Below are 25,502 nucleotides of genomic sequence, written 5' to 3'. Positions count from 1 at the left end.
TATTTCACACGTCAAAAACAGTGGCGCAGACTATAACATAGCCATGTAAGTGAAACCAGGTTTTGTTCAAAAATAAAGTGAGATTAGGATCAATTTTTCTGTCATGCACTTTACTCAAAATCCATTCACAAAATAGACTTCTAAGTACTGGATCACCTGGTTTAAGTTCTTACACTACTGTAATTTTATACAGCTTTACCTTAAGTAACTTCGTGGCCTCTCATACAGAAGTATAGGAAATTCTCATTTGCTGAGAAAAATGCCGAAGAGATTTTAGGCGAATTTTCCAGCTGGTGTCCAATGTCAATTAGTTCCTTCTGTGAGTAGGCCTACTGTACGTCGTTTTTTTCGTTTCTTATCTTGCACTTCCCCTTTCACGAAATTTATTAATCAAGTTATGAATCATAGTAAGACCTGAAACTCAAACACCCGGAAATTTCTCTCTTAATAATCTCCTGATAGCGTGAGCACATTCAGTACCAACATATGAATCATAAATGAACAATCATCAAAGAATAGAATAATTAGGCATGTTATTTTCCATTTCACTTTTCCTTTTCTAGCAGACCGTATACAATCACCAACAACATTTGTATTTAATACACACTCCTGTAAGAAACTGCTATGTCATCGCTTCATATATCCCATTAGGCAAGACTCCTCATCACTTGAAATGTCGACTAAGGCCAAGCTAACCTTCCTCTGGAGTTCATATTTCACAGATAATCTGCTCATCCAGTGTAAGTGTTGATAAATAACAGTACTACAAAGAATTAACAACAGAGTCATTATTTAAGAGGAGAGGGAGGTTAACTACCCCATACCTCCGATGTGCCAATATTAAATTTGTTTATTTAATTATTAATTATATCGGGAACTACTGAAGATATCATACTCAATTTTTTACATGATAGAGATACAAGGTTTTTAAGCAAGCTGACGCTGATTTATCAGGAAATTTAGGTTAGTTGTAAAAAAAAAAGATTAAATTTTTAAGTTGTTGTTATTTAGTCAACTGTCTGAAGACAGGTTTGAACCTCATAAGTGACACCAATAAGTTATCACTTACAAGGCAAGTAAGCCATTGTGTTCATCTCTGACTGGTAACATATTACACTAATCAGACTTCAAATGTGTACAAACAATTGAAGAATCTAGGGGAGAAACATGTTTAGTCACATTTTGCAAATTTTTCAGGAGAGCAGGGTGCGAATTAACGGGGGGTGGGTAGGAGGATTTACCCCCTCATAAATTCGTATTAACATCCCTGCCAGGGATAACTTCTATCCCCCCCTCAAAATATAATTGTTTTAATACAAGTACATGTACTTCATAAAGTATAAAGTAAGAAAAAAAAAATGATATTGATGTATTATCATCACCGGCAAGCTGACAACAATCAATAACTTAGGAATTACACATCTTATCTTAAGCCTGCTCATGGATATAATAATTATTATTATGATCAAGATGCAAGACAAGAAACTCAGTGCGACCAAGCATTGAGCCATATAGAGTGAGGATAATAATAATTTTACATATGGTATTCTCAGTCTAGGATTCTATCCCCCCCCCCCCCCTCATCAGAAATCTTAATTCGCACCCTGCAGGAGAGTGTTCACAGACTTGCAGAACTGACAGTTTCTTCCTGTGTAAGCATTTCCATTATGCTTATAATATGGAAACAAGTGAGTTTTTCCCCTGTATGATTTGGAGATCTTAAAGATCTCAACTTTAACTGCCAGATTCAATTAAAATATAAAAATTTCTGAATTTGGACTTAACGTGTTTTTCCATTGGACCCTTCAATTATTGTTCCTCTAACACATATCAAGTGAGATGTACTGCTTGATAATAGATGACATATTTTTAAGTAATGTTGATTTTATTTTGTTTTTGTTTTTTTTAATGCAAATGTCCCATTTTCTCAGGAAATATAAATGGTAGAAAGATGAAATTTTAAACACATCGTCAACAATAGAATAATGAACGTAACACACATTAAGTTATATATGTCTTATTAATTTGATCAGAAAAAAATATATAAAATGTAACAAAATAAAATCAATATTATTTAAAGGTATCAAATATATTTTATATAGGCTATATATTTACAACTTATATTTCTTGATAAATCTGCTTTAGTTTGCTTAGAAACCTTGTGTCTTTATCAAATTTCGATAGTTCCTGAAATAATGGATCATTAAATAAGCAAATTTAACATTGGCAGTACGTATATAGCAGTTAATCTCCTTTCAACATGTTTTACATAAGAGTATATTTAATATAATACGTCCAATGATAAAGGAAATTTAATTTCATAATTAGTGATATCTTCCAGAAAAGTATAATATTTATGATATTTATAATTTGTGTGTTGCAGTCCTGCTTTGCCAAGCACCGTGCCTCTCAGCCAGCCTCTCGTGGCAACATTGCCACTGCCTCCGGTGACTGGTCCTACCCCCACACCAGCACCAGGTCCTCCAACCAAGCCAACTGATGTGCTACCACCAGCAAATTTCCACAACAGTGATCCAGTGACCAAAGCAGTTATGGATAATATAATGGGAAAGCTGCCCACAAAGAAGCAGGCTGTAAGTGTTCTATGTGAATTTTATGTTCAAAGTAAGGATGTTTTTGCTCAGATGGACTTAAAAATGTCGTTGGTTAATTGTGAACTGATAGGCAATAGGTTGATGCAAAATTACATGTTATGTAAAGTTTTCAAAAATGAAGATCAGTAAGTTGTTATATTGAAAACATTCTAAATGGAGAGGCTTCAGGATATAAATTATTTTTATTTTGTGTAGTTTCTGCCCTATGAAATATTTTCATTTGTGTCCATAGTCAATACCATGGATTTATTTAATATAGTGAAACAAGTAATATTTTCTATATATCTGATGATGTTTTTATTTTCTAACCCCTTGTGTTTGGAAGTGAAACTATTAATATGTTCCTTGACTTCAACTAATGTGGCAGTATTGAATCCTTTTGTGAGTTGGGGCATCTGAAAGCCAAAGTTTATTATTATCTCTGATAAGATGATAGATAAAGATAATGGTTAGCATGTATAAGAAATATTGAGGTACCATTAGAGAATTTTCACATCATTCTTACTCTTATATACCAGGAAGAATCATTGAAGTTTAGCAAGCAGAGCTATCTTTATAGGAATTAGAGCTGAATAATGCATAGGACACTGACAGATTTGCTTGTAATAAAGGATTGAATGTTGTAAGGTTCTTCTGTATGCCTCAAATTACGTGCAATACAACATTCTAGCATTTTTTCCATCCTGGAAAAATCTGTTACACTCACCTCTGCATGAACTTGCATTACTTGGGTGTGAAAACAAATACAGTAAACTCTAGGTCATGTTGAAGAGTAAGAAATGAATGATATGTAAACAGTAATAACATTGACCTATGGATACAATAAACAAATCCGTGTGTAAGCATGTTTCGAGATCTGGAAGGAAATATATTCCCTTGGCACTGAAAAGTTGTTGTTGTTGTTGTTTTCTAATGCTAGGCATTTGACAATAAAGTCATTTGACCTCTTGCACTCCAATATTTTTCAAAGATATTATCATGACTAGCCGCTGAAGCACAGATTTTGAGGTGTTCCGAATCCATTTCTTGGTTTGAGTTGCACAATGGGCAGTTAGGGGACTGATATATTCCAATTCTATGCAGGTGTTTGGCCAAACAATCATGGCCTGTTGCCAATCTAAATGCAGCTACAGACGATTTTCGTGGTAAATCGGAAATTAACTGTGGATTTTGATGCAGAGAGTTCCATTTTTTCCCTTGGGATTGAGTTATCAAATTTTGTTTGTTGAAGTCTAAGTATGTAGATTTAATAAATCTCTTCACAGAGTAATACGTAGATTTAGTAACAGGTCTGTAAGTAGCAGCGCTGCCCTTCTTTGCTAAAGCATCCGCATTCTCGTTTCCCAGGATTCCACAATGGGATGGTATCCATTGGAATACAGTTCTTTTATTGAGTGATAATAATTGAGAGAGCATTTTAGTTATTTCTGCTGTTTGAGATGAAGGTGTGTGTTTAGAGACGATTGATAGAATAGCTGCTTTGGAGTCTGACAATATAACTGCATTCCTAAATTTATTGATGTGGCATAGAAGATTCCTGAGACATTCATTTATTGCAATGATTTCACCATCAAAACTTGTTGTTCCATATCCAAGAGATCTATAAAGTGAGAAGAGACAGCACGTAACACCTGGATCGGCACCTTGTTCTCTGGAGATCAAGGATCCGTCGATGTATAAATGAAGCCAGTTTTGTGGAGGGTATCTAATATTAATTGTCTCTAAAGACAATTGTTTCAGCATTTCAGTGTTTACTTCTGATTTCAGTATTTCTTCTGTTAAATTTAGATTATATTCCATATTTAATAGAGTTAAAGGGTTTGGTTTAATTTGTAAGTTTTCTTTTAAATTCGGGATATTGATTTTCTGTTTTAATTCTCGAACAATGGATATGAAACTTTTTTGAGTTTTCAGTCTACAAAGAGGACTGTATGAATGCCAATTGTTACCTGGTAATCTGATAACGTTTTCATATTGAATCAGTGCTTTTCCTTGTATTGTCATTTTGATGCTGTTAATATTTGGCACTGAAAAGTGAATTTAGATATCTCATCAACTTTGTATGTGATTCATTCCGTTTTCATCCCTAATGCATAAACTGTTGGAGAGACTTTTACGATGTAGATAATAAAGTCTAGTTTAAATTAAGCATTTCAATTCTTAGAGGATCCACGTGGAATTTATAATCACAGAATTGATGTTTGTAGCAGATTTTCATGGTTTACTCTCTTTTACTCTGCTGGAATTCCACTAATCAATTCATTAATCATCATCACTTTACTGGTGCAAAGTACATTCATCTACCGTGGTATACCGACAACAATGCTGAAGACTTCTCACCAAACTTAGATGGCCTTAGTCGCAGTAATCTTCTCACCAAACTTAGATGGCAGTAGAGAGATCAGTTTATCCTGCCACAAATATTTATATTTATGCAGGTGACCTTGTATTAATGGTGATGTAATTTTAATTACGACGTTGCCACAACTCTATTGTATAATACTGCCTTATGTGCGATAATGTGGTGACATAATGACTGATGAGACTGATAAAATTCTTGTGAGAGGTAATTACTAACTACTCTGTCAAAAAAAAAAAGTGACTGGTGAAAGGTCCGGGGTTCGATCCCAAGTGGTAACAGGATTTTTTCTCGTTGCCAAACTTTCAGAACGGCCCCGAGGTTCACTCAGCCTCCTATAAAATTGAGTACCGGGCCTTTCCCGGGGGTAAAAGGCGGTCAGAGCGTGGTGCCGACCACACCACCTCATTCTAGTGCCGAGGTCATGGAAAGCATGGGGCTCTACCTCCATGTCCCCCAAGTGCCTTCATGGCATGTTACGGGGATACCTTTACCTTTTTTTTTTTTTTTACCTGTTGCATAACTAGCAGGCATGTAGGCCTACTGAATTATTTATTTTGTTTTGGGTCAGGTATAAGTTTCAAGAGAGTGATGTGAATGAGGCAGTTTGAGCTTGGCGAGAACTAAGTTATAACTTAAATCTTTGTCGTGTTACTCCTAGATGGGAATAATCAAGAATAAAAGTACCTGCCATTGGAGAAAAAAATTAAATGAAGCTATGCATAATGTTGATGACTGCTGTGTAATATTTGTGAAAACAGTAAGCTGTGAAAGTTCTTCATTCCAAATTGTGTGAGTAGATGAGCACTTTTACAGTGATCCTAGCATAAAGTTTATGTTTAACTTGATCAGTGGTTACATTTGTAAATCACTGTAGATTCTGGGTTCTGTTATTGTTTCTCATGTAATTTCAATAATAAAATAATCTTTTGAATGACATTAACTTCTCAATTCATTAAGGTCAGTAATTTGTCCTAGGAGTTCAGATTCAAACTTCTTCTACACACAAAAGTAGGATTTCTCCGAACAAAACAAATAAACACTTGTAATGTTAAAGCTTTTAAATTTATTTTCATAAATTTTGTTTTGGTGTTTGTTCGTTTTATAATAAATTGATAAATATAATTATATATATATTCATATATGAGGCCTTGCTCCTCATTGAATAATCGAGAATATATGTTTACGTCGACATGTAGATACCTATTATTGGAGAAAAATTTGTTCTGGCACTGGGGATCGAACCCAGGACCTCTCAGCTTTGTATGCTGAGTGCTCTTTCCATCTGAGCTATGCCAAGACCCGATTCACGGCACCAACCGAACTCTCCTCCTTTGTATCATCAATGACCTACTACCTGCATTTTAGACCTGTGAGTCATGTATGCAGGAGCGAATATTCAAATGACTTTATGGCCATTTTCGACAACAATTTTTGAATTACTGTTAACATTGATATATTCATATATGAGGCCTCGCTGTCCTCATTGAATAATCAAGATTATAAAATGTAGTCAACATGTAGATATCTATTATTCGAAAAAAATTCGTTCTGACATGGGAATCGAACCCAGGACCTCTCAGCTTTACACACTGAGCGCGCTTTCCATCTGAGCTATGCCAAAACCCAGTGCCAGAACGAATTTTTCTCCAATAATAGGTATAGGCCTATATAATTTTAATTTTGTTAAAAATTTTCATATGCTTTTTATTCAGTTTTGCATTGGAATTTGCATTTAAATTTTAGGATTCTTTTTTTTATATTATTAATTATGATACTACTCAGTCAACGTTTGAAATTAAGTCATAAACTAAAATAGAACTCAGTACTGCAAACTTGTTGGTTCTGTTATAAAGAAGTAATTTTATATGAATGTGGTGTTATAGTTTGAGTGGTAATTAAAAAACACTTTGTTGTTCATTATATGGAGTAATACTGCTTTTACATAGAATACATTTTCATCTGAAAAGAAAACAGGTTTAATGAACATGCAAAAAACACCCTAACGCATATGCTTCAGACTTCAGACATTACATACTCGTAACTAACCTCGAAGTGCTTACAAGATATCCATCTTAATGTGAATATAATGTGAATTTTGAAGTGACCCGGCAAAACTTCAAAGTTACTGGCAGCATTGTTTTTATTTGCTCTGTTCTCATCTCCGGGTTTATTTACTTTGGAGGAAAATAGATTAAAGGAACAGTCACTGCCAAGTTAAACAATGAACTCACTGTGTGGTGCTCACAAATAAACATTGACAAATTATAGTATGTTTTCTTTGTATTAACTCAAAAACAAGAAAGATTGAAACATCTTTTGCAGTGTGTGATACTTATAGTGTATAGAGATGTTAGTATGCGTGTATCAAATTATATTTGCGTAACGAAATTATTATATAATTGTTACTTGATTATGAAATAGGAGTTGCTAAATTGTGGGATTTTAAACAAAGAGCATGGGGACTTGTTTTCTGCAACTTTAAGAATACTATCAGCTTTGCCCTTTCCACTGCATTTCGAATAAATGGTACTTGTAAATTGCACTTACAGACGTGGACAAATTATTAGCAAAATTGAAGATCTTTATGATACAGTTTTACAAAGTTTTACTTTTCAGTTTATGCAAAAATGTCAACTGTGGTCTAAGTTGAAGTGTCAAATTTTGTAAAAATATATCATAATCTTCTGTCTTCCTAATAGTTTGTCCACATCTGTACTTTATCAATAATTATTTATACAATATCTATTAAATAAGAGCCTGATTAAGATAAATAAAACGTTCAGTTTTAAATGTTATTTGATCTTAATTGAGTTCTGTTTTGGGACAGTTCTTTCTTATTCAGTAATGCTCCTCAGTATTGATGCTTGCGGTATTTGAAACATGATTATTCTTGTTATAAATTGTAATAATGGTTCGTTTAATTTTACCATACTGAAATATTTTCTGTAGTTCTAATCTCTGAAAAATTATATACGATTTTATGATTTTTATTTTTTAGGTGACTTGCAAGTGCGACATTTGCGGCCTAGAATTTTCAGGACAGATTGTTTTGGAGACGCATCTTGCAGGAGCAAAACATGCAAAGAAGGTGCTTTATATTGTACTTATGTTATTAGTATTATGTATTTTATATTATTGTAAGACAAATGTCAGATAATCTCATGGTGAAACCTTGAACTTACCTCACCAAAATATTACTTCGATATCGTTGGACATGCTTGTAACAGACATGTTAAAACCTAGTCTTAATTCGACAGTGTTTTCATTCAATTGATTAAAAAATTTAACATACAAAGGCAATATAATTATTACAGTATTAAAACACACATCAGAAATCATGCTTAAACCATACATGTTTTGGGACATGCGGTCCTATCTTCAGCGGTCATCTGTAAGGAGAATAATCTCTTGATATAATGTTACTCAAAAATTACAATGTTGAGATTAAAGTTTAATAATGTGTTTAAAATTGAAAACGGCCATACTTCAGAATGAATACTTACGACTAATCAGCTGGTGTTCACTGAGATGCGATGCTGGTGTGGATCTCTCTCTCTCTCTTAGTAGGTTATTTTACGATGCTTTATCAACAGCTTAGGTTATTTAGCATCTGAATGGGATTAAGGTGATAATGCCGATGAAATGAGTCCAGGGTCCAGCACCGAAAGTTACCCAGCATTTGCTCATATTGGGTTGAGGGAAAACCCCGGAAAAAACCTCAACCAGGTAACTTGCCCCGACCAGGAATCGAACCCGGACCACCTGGTTTCGCGACCAGACTCGCTAACCGTTACGCCACAGGTGTGAACTGCTGGTGTGGATAGGTGACTGAATGCAGAATGTGTTATGACTACGCTGGTCAAATTGAAAAGCAATACACAGATCAGTGAGAATGTTACTTCGGTATCACCAATTCCACTAATGCTAGATAACACCATTTTCTGATACAGCATCGTTAAATAGCTGATAAAGAATCAAATAGCTGCATATAAAAACACAGTTTCCGATTTCAGAACTGATTATAATATTACTAGGGAAATTTCAGTGACAGACTCCTAAAAGACTATTTCGTATACATTCAAAAAAATAATAAAAAAATGTGAAGTCTTGATTGTTTAGTCTTTGACTTATTTATTGTAGCAAAATATCAAAAAGTTATTTTACTAATACATATTAGTGAACGTTTTTGCCCTTATTATGGGCATCATCAGGCTAATAAGTAGATATCTATGTGAAGGTAAGTAAATCCATGTTAAACATATTGCAATAAACAAGTTTAAAAGTTTAAAACAACCATCAATTAACAATAATGATTAAAAATGATTGACAAAGTTACATGTAAAATTTATTGGAAAATTATGCATATTTAATAAAAAACGTACTAAAAATTGTCTGTACGAGACGAGTTAAAAATTTATGAACCAATGCTTTTCTATCATCACTAGGTTGGTTATGGGTAAATTATTAAATGTATACGCAACAATGTATGAATCTGGGAAATAACTGTAAGTAACCACTGTTTATCTTGTTTATTTAGTAATGGGGAGAAATTAAATATGCATACCTTTTTTACAAAAAGATATCTGCAAAATGAATTCTGTCAACAATATCTGGAAAAACAAGTGACGATATAACTAAAATCATGAAATTAATGTAATAAGCATGGATGGAAAAGCACAGTATGGAATGAAATTGAATAGTGTGTAACAGACTATGAATTAGAATAAGTTAACAGTGAGTGTGTGTGATTATTCAGATATTGTCATTTTCAGAAAATAATTACATGCCAATAAATTGCGTTGTTCAAGACATATATCCTGTGTTATTTGATAGTTGATATTTTTAAAACTTATAGTTACATTACAGCATGCTGAATGAATCCTGTTCAGTAAATAATATTTATTGGTATAGTATACAGGGTGATTCACGAGGAAAGGTAAAAAATTTAGGATACGTTATCTTAGGTAATTTTGAGTGAAAAAGTTCATATGAACATAGGTCTGTTTTCGAACGATGGTGGAGCTAGATGCATTTCTTTGATAAAATGTCTCGCCCCAATGTGTATCAGACATTACCATATGCTGCTGACGTGATACAAGGTCACCGATGAATGACGTAACATTGGAATCTGCATTGTGAGCGATGTAGATAAGAGAAGAGAAACAAACCGGGTGGTGGGGCATTACAAATGTCACAACAAATGTGCTATCACTTATTGGTTCACAGCAGTTCAGTCAGCTACCTACAGTACAGTAGTTATACAGGTACAGTTATCGGAAGTGTTAAGTTGTGTTTTTCAAGATGCTTTATAAATTTTCGACTGCAGAATATGCCGATATTGTGTATGTTTATGGTTTGTGCAATGGAAGTTCCTTGCTTGCCATCGCTGAATAGGCGAGAGAGGCACTAATCGACTGTATTTTGGATGCAGTATAAGAACAGCCACGTGCAACTCTCCCGTGCGATGAGCACGATTCACGCCCAAGCGAAACAGTGCATTGAAGCAGAAGGAGGTACCTTTGAAAATGTGTGAAAACATCGACCCCGACTTCTAGAATATTAGGTATGTATGCATACGGGAATATAAATTTTAAATTTGTCCGTTATCTGTCTCTAAATACAGATTAGTACAATGGAATCTCGGAAGTTTTTGTGAAATCAAAGAGCTATATCTCCGCAACCGTTCGAAAACGGACCTATATTCATATGAACATTTTCACTCAGAATGACTTCAGAATTCACATCCTAAGTTTTTTACCTTTCAATCGTGAATCACCCTGTGTATTAATAAAGTTGTAATTTCTATTAACAGTGTTATAATTTTTATATATAAAAATAAAATGTGAGTATACAAGGGAATATGTCGCTGAATGTTACCCCCTTATAACAGAGTACGTAAAATTTGCTCCCCTCAATTTCTTTTTATGGAGGTTTTACTGTTCCAACTAGGTTAAGCTTTGCTATTCTTCTTAAGTGCTTGCCAAACAATGGCTTTGTGTGTTAGAGAAATGCCAGCTCCACATTCACCATACCCAGGATACAATCAAATGATCCTATGATTTCTGTTCACTCAGTTTATAATATGTTTAGCTGAAATATATGTTATTTTTATTCTAAAATGTATGTTATCTCTATTCATCTTTATTAGTGTTGATATATGTAGTGTGTTCAGAATGAGAGAAGAAATTGTATTGTGGATTGTTTGGAAATTATTTCCTTTTAAATATATTGGAGACAGCATACTTTCTCCAGATTATGGGAAAATCTCAGTTTTCATAGACGTTGAGATTTAATTTAACTTACATTATACCTGGTGCTAACAGTTTCCCACATTGGGAGAGTTCTGTAAATAATTTGAAGTGGCTTTGACAAACTGCTAACAATTTCGAAAAGTTTTGATTGTAAATGTACCTTAAATCTCTTGTTAAGAGATCCATTTGTTTGTGTACAGGTGAAATCGCAGGAGATTCTGAAGCAGCTGCAGAGCAGTGGTCAGACCTTCACGCGAGATGAGAAGACAAGGATCCTTAAGTGTGAAGTGTGTGATGTAGTGGTAAATTCTTCACAACAACTGCAGACTCATCTTGCAGGTATATTACTTCTGCATAGGTAACATGTATAACATATTAATTAGATAGTCGACATAGCACAATTATTATTATTGTTATTATTACTATTATTAATTTTTTATTATTATTATTATTATTATTATTATTATTATTATGTTGCTCACACACATGTGCACCCACACTCGCAAACACAGTACCGATACTCATAAGTTCAGACTGCCTCCTACACTGCAAAATTAACAGTCTCTTTAACTGGCTAGTGTAATAGGCGATACATTACTTCAAAATAGATGTTTGAATACTTGGTTCAACTGTATGATTGCTTTAGCCTCGTTTTTACCCCACTCTTTTTTATGTTTTTGGCAGTGGCGTATACTGGTTAAAGGGTTTGGGCTACCGCTGACCCTATTATTACACAAAATATATCTAACAATTACTTTAATTTTAATTACTATGGTAAAACTAATAATACAAAATTATTACATTATGTTATATTATAAACTTTTTCTTTTGTAATTTCCTTGGGCTACCGCTAGTAGCCCCGGTAGCCCGCAAAATACGCCCCTGGTTTTTGGAAACATAACATTTTTAAAGCTATGTGGTTAGCACTATGATTCCCCCAGCCTTTATAGCTGGCTTGTAGAAATGGATTTAATCACCTACTATAGGTACCCAAATTAATCACTATGCTGGGAGGGCACCAGTACCATACACTGGCCGAAATTTGTGAGAAAATTTCTTTCCTCATTAAGACTCAAGCCTGCTGTCATTCCATAATCATTGTCCAAGGCATGACACCATAGATAATGATGCTGCAGAGCGGGACACCACAGTATAGTAGTGTCTGATATAATAGAACGTCATTTTCATTTTGTAAGGGCTACCGCATTAACTAAATGTAATGTAAAAACACATAAGGAAACTTATTTTGAGTAGTTGAGCTTGAACTTTGCAGTTATACGTAACTAAGAAATTAGACTGAAATGTAGGAAGCACAAAATACTGTGAAATTTCAAAATAATGTACTTCACTAGAACATATTTTTCAGCTTAACATATATTTTCAAATTCACCTCTCAAATCATATACGTTACTATGCACAGATATTTCATTTTTACGTTCTCTGGGCTTAAGAAGGTTTCATTATTACGTACAGAATTTTAACAATAAATGTTAATAACACTTTTTTTTAATTTTTACGACTATATTGTGACATACGTTTATGTGTAACAATGTTTTTTCTTAAAGACCTTATCGATTTTGAAGTTTTATTCACCTTAATATGAAGTGTGATACCTTACTTGTTGACTGTCTTTGACATTGCTCAGTGATCTCTTCTATGGATGCAATGCAGTGTGTAAACAAACTCGAAAGTTTACCTGGGGAAGATTGAAAATGTTTCAGAAAGAATTCTGATGTGTTTGACAAAAGTAGAACAATTTGTGGAAAATGAACTACATAAAAAAAACGCTCCAAACAAAAATAAGTGATTTCTTCAGGTCATCCTAGTTCTTGTTTTAAGAAAGTTTTTATCATTTTTTTTATTTTTATTTTTTTTTTTAAACTGTTAGTGTTGTGTTTCATTGTAAAGTTTAATAATTCTTAAAAGTGTACTTGTGTGTTTGAATTTGTTCTGTGACACAAGAACTGTAATCACAACTGGTAATGGTAGGTCAAAAGGCATGGTTTTCAGAATAAAGTATTAAAGTACAGTATAAAAGATTTGATTTTCTGATGTACGTTATACTGAGATTTCACTGTACAAAACTAGTTGAAATGTTTTTGTACTAAAGTTTTAATAATTGCTGCTTTCATCCTCTAAATACATTTTTTGGTGATAGAATTATTTTTTTTTTAAATTTGTGCTGAAACATATATAATTTTAAAGAAGTCAAATTTCGTCTATATTGAGGTAAGCGTTCACTACATCGTATTGCACTCATCGGACAAATCGCACAGATCGGAAAAAGACTATCTTTGCTGTAATTGTTATGCAACCGCGTTCACTACATCGTATCATATCGCACGCATCGCCTCTCGGCAAATCCGTCCACGTTTCTCGGATGAGCAACTTTTTCGATGAGTGCGATCATGGCCTTCTTTAATAGATCAATTTTAATTGGTCAACAGTTACTATTATGTTGTGCCATATTCAGTGTCGCACCAAAATGGCAGACAGAAAACTTATTTCGCCTGTAGAAAATTGCGAAGAATTATTTAATTTGAGGCATTCCCATTACAGTAATCAAGTCATTTCTTACATATATATTGTGTAACCAATATTTCTTTCGTTTCTTCGTCTTCAATTAAGACGCATGAAGCAATTACAAATTCTTATTCGCTAACAGTCATAATTAATAGATCTAACCACAACTCCTCTGTTTTCAGCAATGTCAATATCTTACGACGTCATGTTTTAAACAGCTGATAGGGGAATCCGATGACGCGATGAGGTGGAGCCGTTACAGTGAATGCACTGCACTTAAAATATCCATTGCGTGCGATTTGTACAAGGAGTGCGATACGATGTAGTGAACGCTTACCTTTATATTGTAATACACAGGAATTGAATTGAGACACTTCACTCTAGAACAAAGCATTGTCAGGTTGTGGAACATTTTATTGGAAGTCATGGATTAAAAAAAGTGGTACCGTTAATACCAAGTGATACAGTACTATGAATTTTTATATGTGGCTGTTATCTACAGGTAACAAACACAAACAGAAAGCTCTGAAGAAGGGAGCTTTAGCAAATGCTGTGCAGAAACCTGCTCAGACAAATACGACCACCAGCAATAGCACTGCTACTACTACTACATCCACAACGGCCAGCACAAGCACAAGTACAGTCAACAGCAAAGGTACGAAATAAGATATTGACACTAAGTGCATCTCTGTGTTTCTCCCCTATTGTGGTTTTATATGCCTCGCTCTGGTGGCCATTCACAGTGAAAGCATGAGAAAATGCAGGAATTTCTTTCCTTTTCTGTTCTGTACCAGTTTTGTTTCCCCTATTTGACTCCTTCCCTACTTGTACAAATATTACGGTTTTCCATTTTATCTCAACCACTAATTTATTGTGAACAAAATGACCCTGCAGTAACTCCCATTAGTTAGGTTTGTTATACAGAAATAGTTCAGTGTTAAAAACTAAGTAAGTGACTTAATGTTTCTCCCAGTATAGTTTCAATTGTTTGTACATTCAGTGCTTTGTGTTATACATTAATGATTGTATCAGTACAAACAGTGCAACTATTTACCAAATGTAACTTGTACTGATATAACAATTTGCAACTGTCACCAGTTTTGTTGCTTTTAGGTGGTTGCTTGTTATTTTCAATTTCTTGAAGTAGTAGCCTTGACAGCAGTATAATTTGATGATGTTCTTCTAATGGTTGTCCACCAGTCAGGTTGATTCGGCAGTGTTTTGCTGTTAGAAAAGCACTATACCGCTCAGATGTTATTGTTTTAATAATTTATGTTACTGACAAACTTCAATTACTTACTATAAATAATCAAATGGTACTTACTATTACATCAGACAATCAACTTGTTCACCCTCTGCTTTGAAACATGTGTTAGTCCTATTGAAAAGATTGTAGAAAACTGCATGAAGTTCATTTTGTAATCAGTAGTATTTGCTGTCAAGTTTTTCCTCTGTTAAAACAGGATTGAGCGTATCTCTTGTATACTTTTTGTCTGTAACAATATCATGTGTTTATACTTTTTTCAATAACTTAAAAAATTGTTTGTGATATGGAAAATATTCCCCTTGCAGGATTTGTAAGGATTTTTTTTTACGTAACTGTTGTAAATTAATATTCTTTGTTCTAAATTTTGTTGATTTCTTACATTATTACGAAATTAATCACGCACAGAGCAATAAATGTCAAACTAGCACCGTACTCACAACTCAACTGCATACTGAACCAGTATGAGCTTGCACAGCAATGCTTAAATAATAAAGTATAATGTGCTTTATTTATTTGAAGGAAAATTTTTTATAATTAAAGTTAATGTATGAAGTTCTATAATTATTTTTATTACTAAATATAATGTTTCAGTTATGTAATTAATTAATTATTATTATTATTAATTATAATAAAAAATTACGTAATAAATTTGAATTAACGAAGCAGAACAGCAAACTCTGCGTAAATCAAGTCAGCTGTTGTGCAATGATCATTGTGTCAATGACGCATCTCTTATTACCAGCATAATGCAAAGCTGTCAGGTGCAGGATACAGACTAGGTATAGCTGTTCTAATGAATGAAGGATTTTAGGTAAGATGAAAGAATAGTGCATATTTTATTATTTTTATGCATACATAGTGTATTTTAGAGCATTTTTCCTCATATAGAATATTAACTTCTGAGCCGTAGTCAACACCATTCTGGTGTATTGTAGATTCACTTGGACATAGTGCACTGTTGACAATGTCTCAGATGACAAAGTTTTGTAGAGCTTTGACACGACCCTAGAGGGGATGTTTAAGACAAAATGATCATTCATTTATAGATGGGGATGCTAGACCTGGCATGTGATCTGTGCGATAGGGAAAGAATTAGCTATCAGAAAGAGAGTTTGTTTCATAATGGTTAATATTATACGAATCTATCAACATGGAAGTTCATCTCGGACTAAAATCCATCTTCCCACTCCATACTCATTGGTCATATAACCACAGCACATGATAAGGTCTTGCATCCTCTACTATACCTGCCACTGAGTAAAATGGTTACACGAAATTATTTAAGTACTAGCCGTATCTGTGCACTCCGCTGCACCTGTTAGAAATAAATATAAAGTAATTACATAATTAAAATAGGACGTTTGATCCAGGGAACATTCGTGTTTGATAGAAGGCTAAATCGTTTAATATGTTACTTAATTTAAATTGTATTTAAATAATTAAAATGCGGTCATTTTGGTCTAGAGAGCAATCATTTGGTGCAATGACAATTCCTTTAACATGTTTCTTAATTGTTATTACATGCAACCATAGTTTAATGAAGATTGACATCATTTAGTTTTAATGTGTATACTTTTTATTACTTGCTTATGTTTCAGAAGTTACTGTAATAACATTGTAGAATTATGTCCATCTAGAGAAACTACACTTTCCAATGGTGAAATAATAATTAAACAATTAATTAGCTTCTGATATTACTTTATACAAACACAGAAACATTCTCTTAGGCTATGTTTAATAACTTTCGATTGTTGTTGTCCAAGGCCCCTTATAGACGAAGTCATTTGTTTTTATTTCAATACAGCACCTTAGATGGTGTTGTTATTGTAATTTTAAAACTCATTTATCTCATTAAATATCAGTCCTATCAAAATTTTGTATAGAATAAAACTTATCGGAAATTATTTTTAAAGAAACTTTTGTTACCGTATGTAATATTTTTCATGAAAATCAATAATAAGCGAGATATTTCGATTTATTTAATTCAGGCCCCCTTATAACCCCCCCTTTTAAATAAAGTATTTTGAATGCCATATAGCCTAAAATCTAAGTTACAATGAACTTAATTTATATTCCAATTTTCATATAAATCTGTTCAGCCATTAGCGTGTGAAAAGGTAACAAACATCCAGACAGACAGACATACAAACAAAAATTTCAAAAAAGCTATTTTCGGTTTCAGGATGGTTAATTATACATGTTAACACCAATTATTTTTGGAAAATCGAAAATTACCAGAAAAATTTTGGCTACAGATTTATTATTAGTATAGATTCCTCGTGAAACTTTTTCGAATTTTTTTCGTATAAATGCACATGTATGTCTATTATGATGTTAAAACAATGAAATTTTATCAAATCTTTAGGTCTACTTGAAAGTTGATATAAACGGTATTGGTGATAATCATTCTCACAAAAGTAAGGGAATGAGATGCATAAAACAACATATATTTCGATAATGGAAAAGTATGCCTACGTCTTTGCTGTAGTTTTCCGTGTTAGTATTCCCACATGCATTCTTACTGAATTTTATATCTTTTATGGAAATATTACTATGCTAATGTACAACTTTGGATGAACTTATGCTGTCACTGTGAATGACCTCCAGATGTAGCTGCGACAATGGTGTTGGCTTTCAGGCTTTAAAGTGTGCACGTGTTCTTGAAGGAGGATAGTTTCATTTACACACACTTCACTGTTCTGCATTCCACATTGTGGTACATGTGCTTTTTGTTGTGAACTGACAATACTCTTCGATATTCTTACAATGAGAACAAGTATTGACTACCTTCTTGTATTTTGGGCTGTTGATCATGTCTTTGTAATCTAACTATAGTGTTTATTGATAATAATATCGCATTCAGAAGCTGTAGTGTAACTAAAATTCTTGATATTAGAGAATTAAACAACTTAGTTACATTAATAAAATACACTTGTCTTAGTGGTACTTTGGGGGGAGGGGGGGGAGACCTTATAGATATCCTATAAAATTAAAGAATATGTTATTTGCAGTAGGTCTAATTTCCAGGTACATATTTATACACAGAATTTTAAATATATCTGTTTGTAGTGTGCTCACATGCTTGCATACACACACACACACCCACATGTCCTGCTTAGTTATCTTGTGTTACCTTGCAGTCATTGGATCTGAGTTTTGTAGTTCAAACTGGGTCGAGGGCATTCAGTTCTTAGTATGGTTTCCTGTTGAAGAAAGTGAAGTAGTGGGATCCTTGTCATAGATTTGCAATATGTAAAATCCTTGTCTCTGAGAGAGGGTTCCAAGCAAAATTTGTCAGTCCTGTCTCATCCCTGTTGATCATTTTTGCGTGAATACTTAATACATAGTGCTATAGGTAGAGAGCAGTTTATTTAGCTTTTTTAACCCTGGTACTGACCTTACTATCACGAAATTATTTTTATCATATAGTGTGAAATTGATCAGGCTAGTAGTGAAGAAACAAGTTGATTTTACATTTGTGAAGTTCAAGGTTAATTTCTGAGGCTGGATTTCCTCAGTTATTGTTAAAGTCTTCCTCTACCAATTCACTGAATGACTTCTGTTGTTAAATAAAATGATGATTTTTTAAGGAATAGTGAAAGATTATATAAGTACAATGAAACTGAATTAAATGAAACAACAACAACAACAACAACTGCCCTTTGTGCAGGGATCAAAATACTTCTTTAAATAAAGAATCTCTGTTGTAGTGCAGTCAACTTGTGGTGATAAACAGGGAAATGATAATTCAGTAGCCTTATATTGGGAAGTTAGGGAGAAAATTATTAATTTCAGTATCCCAGATAGCCATTAGCAACCAACCATATATTTTCATGTCTTCTGGGTGTCTCATTTGCCCTCAGTAGTTGGTTGGTGGTTAGCTGGTTCTATATGCGATAAGGAAGAAGCAGATTATTAGTCGTGCTTGGTTATTTTGAGTAGCCTGACAACGAGTCCAACAGAGTAGATAACTCTTGAAGTTTATCTATAATTTGTCCTGTGTGTGTATGTGGTTCCGAAATGTTGAAGATGTTAAGTTCCAGGACACAGTGGAATCCCCATGAGCCTACTTATGAACTCTTTCACTGTGAAAACCTAAAAACTCATAACTGGTATCTATATTATCAGTTCTTATCTTTACAAATTCATTTCAGTGACAAGCATCTGTTACCCCACTCACAAAAGAATTTTCGTGATAAAAACGTGCTATCAGGTGACTAATAAAAATTTGCTTACCTCTTGCTTTGTAAAAGTCTTTGCCGTTTTAGGTATATCATCTGACTTCCTTTTGAGAAAATATTCTGTGTTATATGATTGAGAAAATATTCTGTGTTATATGAAACCTTTGGCATTTGAGGAACAGGCCTGAAATTATAGTTTTCGATGCCTTACAAATTTCATCTGATAAATACCTTATTCACGAGGTTCATTCTGAGTGAAATAAAAATTCTTAATTCTTAAAAATGTATTGTGAATTTTTTCTACACTCGTTTTATGGTGCTCTTGTAGAAAAACTTTACTTTACACACTAGCTGTATAAGTAGGTATTATATTGCTTTCGTAATACCTCCAGTTCATTTGTATTTGTTCAGTAGGTAAAAGGAAGCCAGAGTATGTTAAAGTGCACTCTTGTGTAGTGATACATTGATCCCTGTTTTCTCATTTCTTTTCCCAAATTTTCTTACTCAGTATCTCTCCCTCAAACCTTCACTATGTAGCTCCTACACTGTCTACAAAACAAGTTAGCTCGAATCTTAAAACTGAAATATTTGTTATAATATGAAATTGTTGAAATCTTTGTTAAAATATTTTATTGTGCAGGTCTTTAGGTATCAGAATGAAATGTGGCATGTATAGTTGAAAGAAATCGACATAAAATATCTTAACACGATTTCATCAATGTAAGTACTATTTATATGCATGAGCACTTCATGATCCAATATTAAAGTACTGGCTTTGAGCTGGAAGACTGTCATATGTTTGATATGTCAGTTACTGGAATCATGCCAGTAAAAATAACATTGCAGTTCACTAACAACATGGTATTTGAACATTTTACCTAGTTTTTGCATTGGATTTTTCTTTAGCTAGAAAGCTTGAGAGTGGATCAGGAGAGGTAACAAGGCTTGCTGAGGTGTGAATGTTGAGTGATATGGCCAACTCATTGAAAAAGACATCTTCATATTTGTTGGAACTCAATGTCCAGTTATATTTTTGTTACACAGTTTATACTAATAGACATTTTTCAATTGAATATTGTGTCAAATGTATATAAAAAGATAAATACTTAATCCTTATAGGAATATAGTCTACTATACTTCTTTTCATAATTGTATGTGATTTTCCTGTGAAACTTGCAAACAATATCAGATATAATATTTCAACGACATTATTCCACACACTGAAGATGTCTAGCTGGTGACAGATCTCCATTCCAACGCAATTATCGTGTTATTTTTATGAGCTCCTACAACTTGAAAAGAAGGGTGCTTTGTGTACTCTTGAATCAGTGAATAAAAAAATCATTGGTTTATGTGTGAGCTTGTGTGCATGTATTGATGTCTAAAAAGTTAGGGGAAGCGATAGATAATTAAAATGTTAATAAACAATCACTGTGATAATTATTACTCTTTTAATCAATTTCTTCTCATACTTCAAGATTTATAGGTATCTTAACTAAAAACTTGAAAAATTTTTGTATGTAAAGGAGTATACAGGGTGATTCAAAACCTCTGCAACAAACTCTGAGGAGTGATAGATCTAACATAAGAAACCCTTTTTGTTAAACAACCTATGTCTTTTGACACGTCGTTTCGAAGTTACCGTTGAAAATGTTTTTGCACGGGCGTACGTCAATGTATGCGAATGTGTGCACCCCTGTTTGTTTGTTGAGATGTGATGTTTGTAAGAGACGAGAAGGGTTGTTGTTGTGTTTACGTTTAATGTTCTAAACCTTTTCCTTTCAGTTCAGTCTAAACATCATTTGAGAATGATTTGAGAATGAATGTCTACACTTTTCCTGAGTTAGCTGACATGGTAATGTGTTATGGGGAGGCACGCAAAAACGGAAGAAGAGCTCTCCACATGTACCAACAACAGTTTCAAAACAGAAATCACCCTCACCACACAATGTTTGCTCGACTTTATCAGCGCCTTCGAGACGATGGGTCTCTTCGTCCCCGGCGCATCGGTGGAAGATCGCATAGACATCCATTCTCAATTGATGATTTGAAAGGAAAAGGTATTGAACATTGAAAGTGTCCACACCTGTGGAGTAACGGTCAGCGCGTCTGGCTGCGAAACCAGGTGGCCCGGGTTCGAATCCCGGTCGGGGCAAGTTACCTGGTTGAGGTTTTTTTTGGGGTTTTCCCTCAACCCAATACGAGCAAATGCTGGGTAACTTTCGGTGATGGACCCCGGACTCATTTCACCGGCATTATCACCTTCATATCATTCAGATGCTAAATAACCGAGATGTTAATACAGCGTCGTAAAATAACCCAATAAAATTTAAAAAACATTGAAAGTAAGCGATGAGCTTACTACTTGTCTCTCTGTGCCCTGTCGGCAAATAAGTGTAACTAAATTCCTTGTAGATATGGAAACATCTGCTAGAGGGCACCTGTGTTTTGATTTTGGAACTATGGGTTATTGAATGAGTTGTGTTCAATTAAAACGAAGTCACTCAACCATTAGCATAGCTCATATGGTAGCATTGGTGTCTTGTGGAATAGTGTTGTTCTGCTCTTCATAGAACATAAATGGAACTCTTTTTCGCCTTTTAGCCATGTTCATATATATTATACAGGGTGAAAGGGGTATAACTGCATCAATTTTAAGAACAGAATCTTTAGGTTATAAGTAACCAAAAATCAAATGTCATTTAGGTATTTGAATAATAGTTTAGCCGAAAAAAAATAATTTGGGTCTGAAATTTGAATCCCATTTATGGCAAAACTATTGGGTATTGAGACATAAGAGTGGTAAAACATCAACGCGAAGAACAAGCCAAAAAAAATATATTCCTTCGTAATTTCTTCGAAAAATGCTTCGTGTGTGTGTGTGCGTGCGCATGCGATGCTCTGGATTTAACAATGAAGTCATCATCCTTCTTGCTTCCCAATATTTTGATGGAAGGTCCACAAATGTCCTAAGAATTTCACAATTAGCCAGGTGCTCCATTTCCATGTCCTCTTCTCTGGTGCACAGTAAGCATTTAGGTGAATTCAGTACTCCAATACGATGGAGGTGTTTACTGAGGTAATCATGACCAGTAATCAATCTAAACATGGCCACGGCAGATTTTCGAGGTAGATCAGGAATTAGTTTTGGATCTTTGAATGATTCTTTCCATTTTGAATTTTGATGTTTTGCCTGTTCGCTGTAACTTATTCTTTTTATGACTCGCTTTATTGATTCATATGGGAACTTGAAATTTGTTTTTAAGTTGATATAAGTTCCTTTCTTTGCTAACATATCTGCTTTCTCGTTACTGTTCAGTCCGCAGTGGGCCGGGATCCATTGGAAGACCACTTTTTTATTTAGCATTTGAATTTGTTTTACTATGCAAAATTAAGTGACACTGTAAATGCGTTTCTAATCAGTTAATTTTGTACATTATTACACAACTGAAACATTTTTCGAGGAAATGGCAAAGGAATATTTTTTGGGGGTTGTTCTTCACATTGATATCTCACTAGTTTATGATAAATGGGTGTCAAACTTCAGACACATTTTTTTTTACTAAACCATTATTCAAATACCAAAATGACATTTGACTTTTTGGTTACTTACAACCTAAAGATTCTGTTCTTAAAATTAATGCAGTATACCCCTTTCACCCTGTATAGATCTGTTCTCGCATTTTATTCACCTGCCTGTGTTCTGTGGCTGATCTCTGAGCACAGCACATGAAAATGTCTGTTAGCTGTTCTGGCACACATCGCCAGTTTTTGCCTTTATTCTGCCCAACATTGCAGTTACTTACACCCCCCCAAACTCCACTTGCAAATGGCTTTTGGATCTGCAGCCCTAAGCTTCAGAAAGTGTGCTGAGAATGGGGCGTTTGATGCAAACTGACAAGTGTCTGAATTACTATCAGCACATGGCCAAAATGACGCATTCAAATACTACATACATTTCACCATTACTGCTGGCGTCCACATGTTTTTGTTGTTTAGGTAGTTTTAGTGATAAGAGTAGTGTTCAGTAGCTCTTATAACTCCATTCTGCTGTATCAAGCAATCTTCTTAATGTATCCAGCTATTTGCTGACAACATAAAGTCCACTGTAGTCTATTCAGTTTTTGTTTTTCACGAGAAATGAGGGGTGTTTTGATCGATGTTCATTATAGATGCCTATTGCTAGTAGCCAGAGGTGGGGTGTAGTCAATATATACTGCAGGGCTGTGTCTTCTGCAACTGGTACTGATGATTTTAATTTACTTCTTTTGTGGTTTATGGATGGACAGTATAGAATAATATGTTCAAGATCTTCATCATGATTATTACACCTCAGACAAGTAGGATTCTCTGTATAAACTTGGAAGAAAATCTGAAAATAAAAGGGCGTGACCTATCTATGCCTCTTCAACTTGAACAGTAATAATAAGCCCTACATTAGAAGATTTATCTAAACTGGCTATGACGATTGCAAATGGCTATGTGAGTGCATTGTTGTGAAAGTTGTGATTTGTTTTCCATGTGACAGCAAACTGTTGGCTAACTGTTCACTTGCTCAACGCCATATACTGGCACCAGAGACTTGAATGGCGTTCCAGCTAGTCAAAATACCACACTGACACGTGCAAACCAGAAGCAGGCTGCTTTAAAAATGTGCCACTCTATACCTTTGTATCTTTTTCTAATAATGTTTGTTTTCCGAATTCATTTGTACATCGCTGAAGTTTGAGAATAAACATTAAAAGAGTATTTCTATAGGTGAAGTGAAAACTTCACAAATTCAATGTTTTCGTGTTTTTCCTTATTTTTTATTCTTTTTAGTTACTATTTCTTGAATATATTGAGTGTTTCTGGAACTCTGAAAGCTATTACTGGCAGCAGAAAAGTTTCTTTCACTTGAAATAACAGTATCTCCAATAAGAGAAGTATTGAAGCATCTCTGATACGCGTTTTTCATATGTTCACCACTTCTTATTTTTGAAGCCAGTTTAACCGTTCAAAATTTCACTGGTTTCAACTTAGACTGACTGCTGACTGGAGTGTGACATTCTGGGTAAAAAGTGCTAGCATGTGGTTGCTTTTGGAGATAGACTGTTAGCAGTACTAAAGCTGTCTTTCAGTTTAGAGTTTTCTGTCATGAACAGAAGACATACCAAGCTTCATTACACAAGGCATCTCATTTTGTATGTCCTTGATTGCTGCTGCATTTGTCATAGTACACTTCTTGCATACATTGTTGTCACAGATAAAAACTTTTAGATCTGTTTTATGTAGAAATTTTATTTACATTTAATGCAAGGTTGAACATTGCTTATAGGCATGCCTACGATCTTCAGCAAATGATCAAACTCTGGCTTTGAAGTCTTCTCATTTTCGTTTTGAAGAAGAATTGTTTGTGAGCTCTACTTTTGTATGACTGTAGTTTCAAAAGTCTCTTTGCACTATAGTCGAAGTAAAACATACAGTACAAAGGTAAGTTGCGAAACAGTGATGATAAAAATATGCCGATTTTGCACATATTGGCTGACGTCAAACTTGTCTGTATTACTTGTTGCACGAATGATTGCTGATTTCGAGAGAGGCATTGGCGCTGCATTATGCAATACGATCCATCTCCTATGCAGTGTTTATGCTTTAGTTCACCTACTGGCTGCCGGCAGTCATTCGTGCAATGAGTAATACATACATATCACAAATCTGTTTTTTAGTTGTTCTGCATGACACTGTTCAAGAGGACCACTGTTCATGACATTCTCATATATAAAACTGCGAAATTGATATGTCTGACGTGATATTTATTTAGGTCAAGGCATGTCACAGATAAACATAAACAACCATGCTGAGTCACACTGCTTTGTCCAGAAAGCAAGCAATTTGAAGTCAGTATTGCATTTCATCTGCTCACAGACAAGATAAATGAGATGCTCTTGTTGAAGTCTGGAAGTGTGCTTGTTGTCACGAGAACTTCATCAGTCATAATGCTTATTTTGTGAAGTTATTTACAGTGACAAAATGTATGAATGATTTGCAAGCAGACTGTTAGTAAGCATGGTGAACATGTTTTGAGACATTTTATTTACCGGTATTGATGGTATCAAGAAATAAACAACTTTTCTTTTAAGTGTGAATTTTGGAATTATCTTTCTCCATGTTTACATACATTGTCATCAGTTTCTGAGGAACTTATGATATTGTTCATAAGAGCTATATTTTTAATTTCTAAATCATATAAAGTGCAAATTGATTCAAAAGATTTTGTTAACATTACTAAATTTACAGTAATTTGAATTGTGTATTTTTAAT

At 34.1% G+C, this 25,502-nt stretch overlaps 1 protein-coding gene and 1 non-coding gene across 6 annotated transcripts in view; one reads left to right on the top strand and one right to left on the bottom strand.

The window, feature by feature from the left end:
- LOC138716475 (zinc finger protein 385D-like) overlaps positions 1–25,502 on the top strand; it is a 93,810-nt gene that overhangs the window by 49,538 nt on the left and 18,770 nt on the right. For all 5 annotated transcript variants that reach the window (XM_069849598.1, XM_069849600.1, XM_069849601.1 and 2 more), the window contains 4 exons: positions 2,384–2,594; positions 7,976–8,065; positions 11,429–11,567; positions 14,254–14,406. In XM_069849598.1, the coding sequence (XP_069705699.1) occupies positions 2,384–2,594; positions 7,976–8,065; positions 11,429–11,567; positions 14,254–14,406 (593 nt within the window). The remainder of the gene's footprint in view (positions 1–2,383; positions 2,595–7,975; positions 8,066–11,428; positions 11,568–14,253; positions 14,407–25,502) is intronic.
- TRNAC-ACA (transfer RNA cysteine (anticodon ACA)) lies at positions 6,199–6,275 on the bottom strand. The gene has a single exon. It is a non-coding gene; the product is annotated as a tRNA-Cys (tRNA).

This window comes from Periplaneta americana, chromosome 16 (genome assembly GCF_040183065.1).
Source record: "Periplaneta americana isolate PAMFEO1 chromosome 16, P.americana_PAMFEO1_priV1, whole genome shotgun sequence".
NCBI classification, from domain to species: Eukaryota; Metazoa; Arthropoda; class Insecta; order Blattodea; family Blattidae; genus Periplaneta; species Periplaneta americana.
Note: the sequence above shows the minus strand (reverse complement) of the source record. Positions and strands in the feature narration are given on the sequence as shown.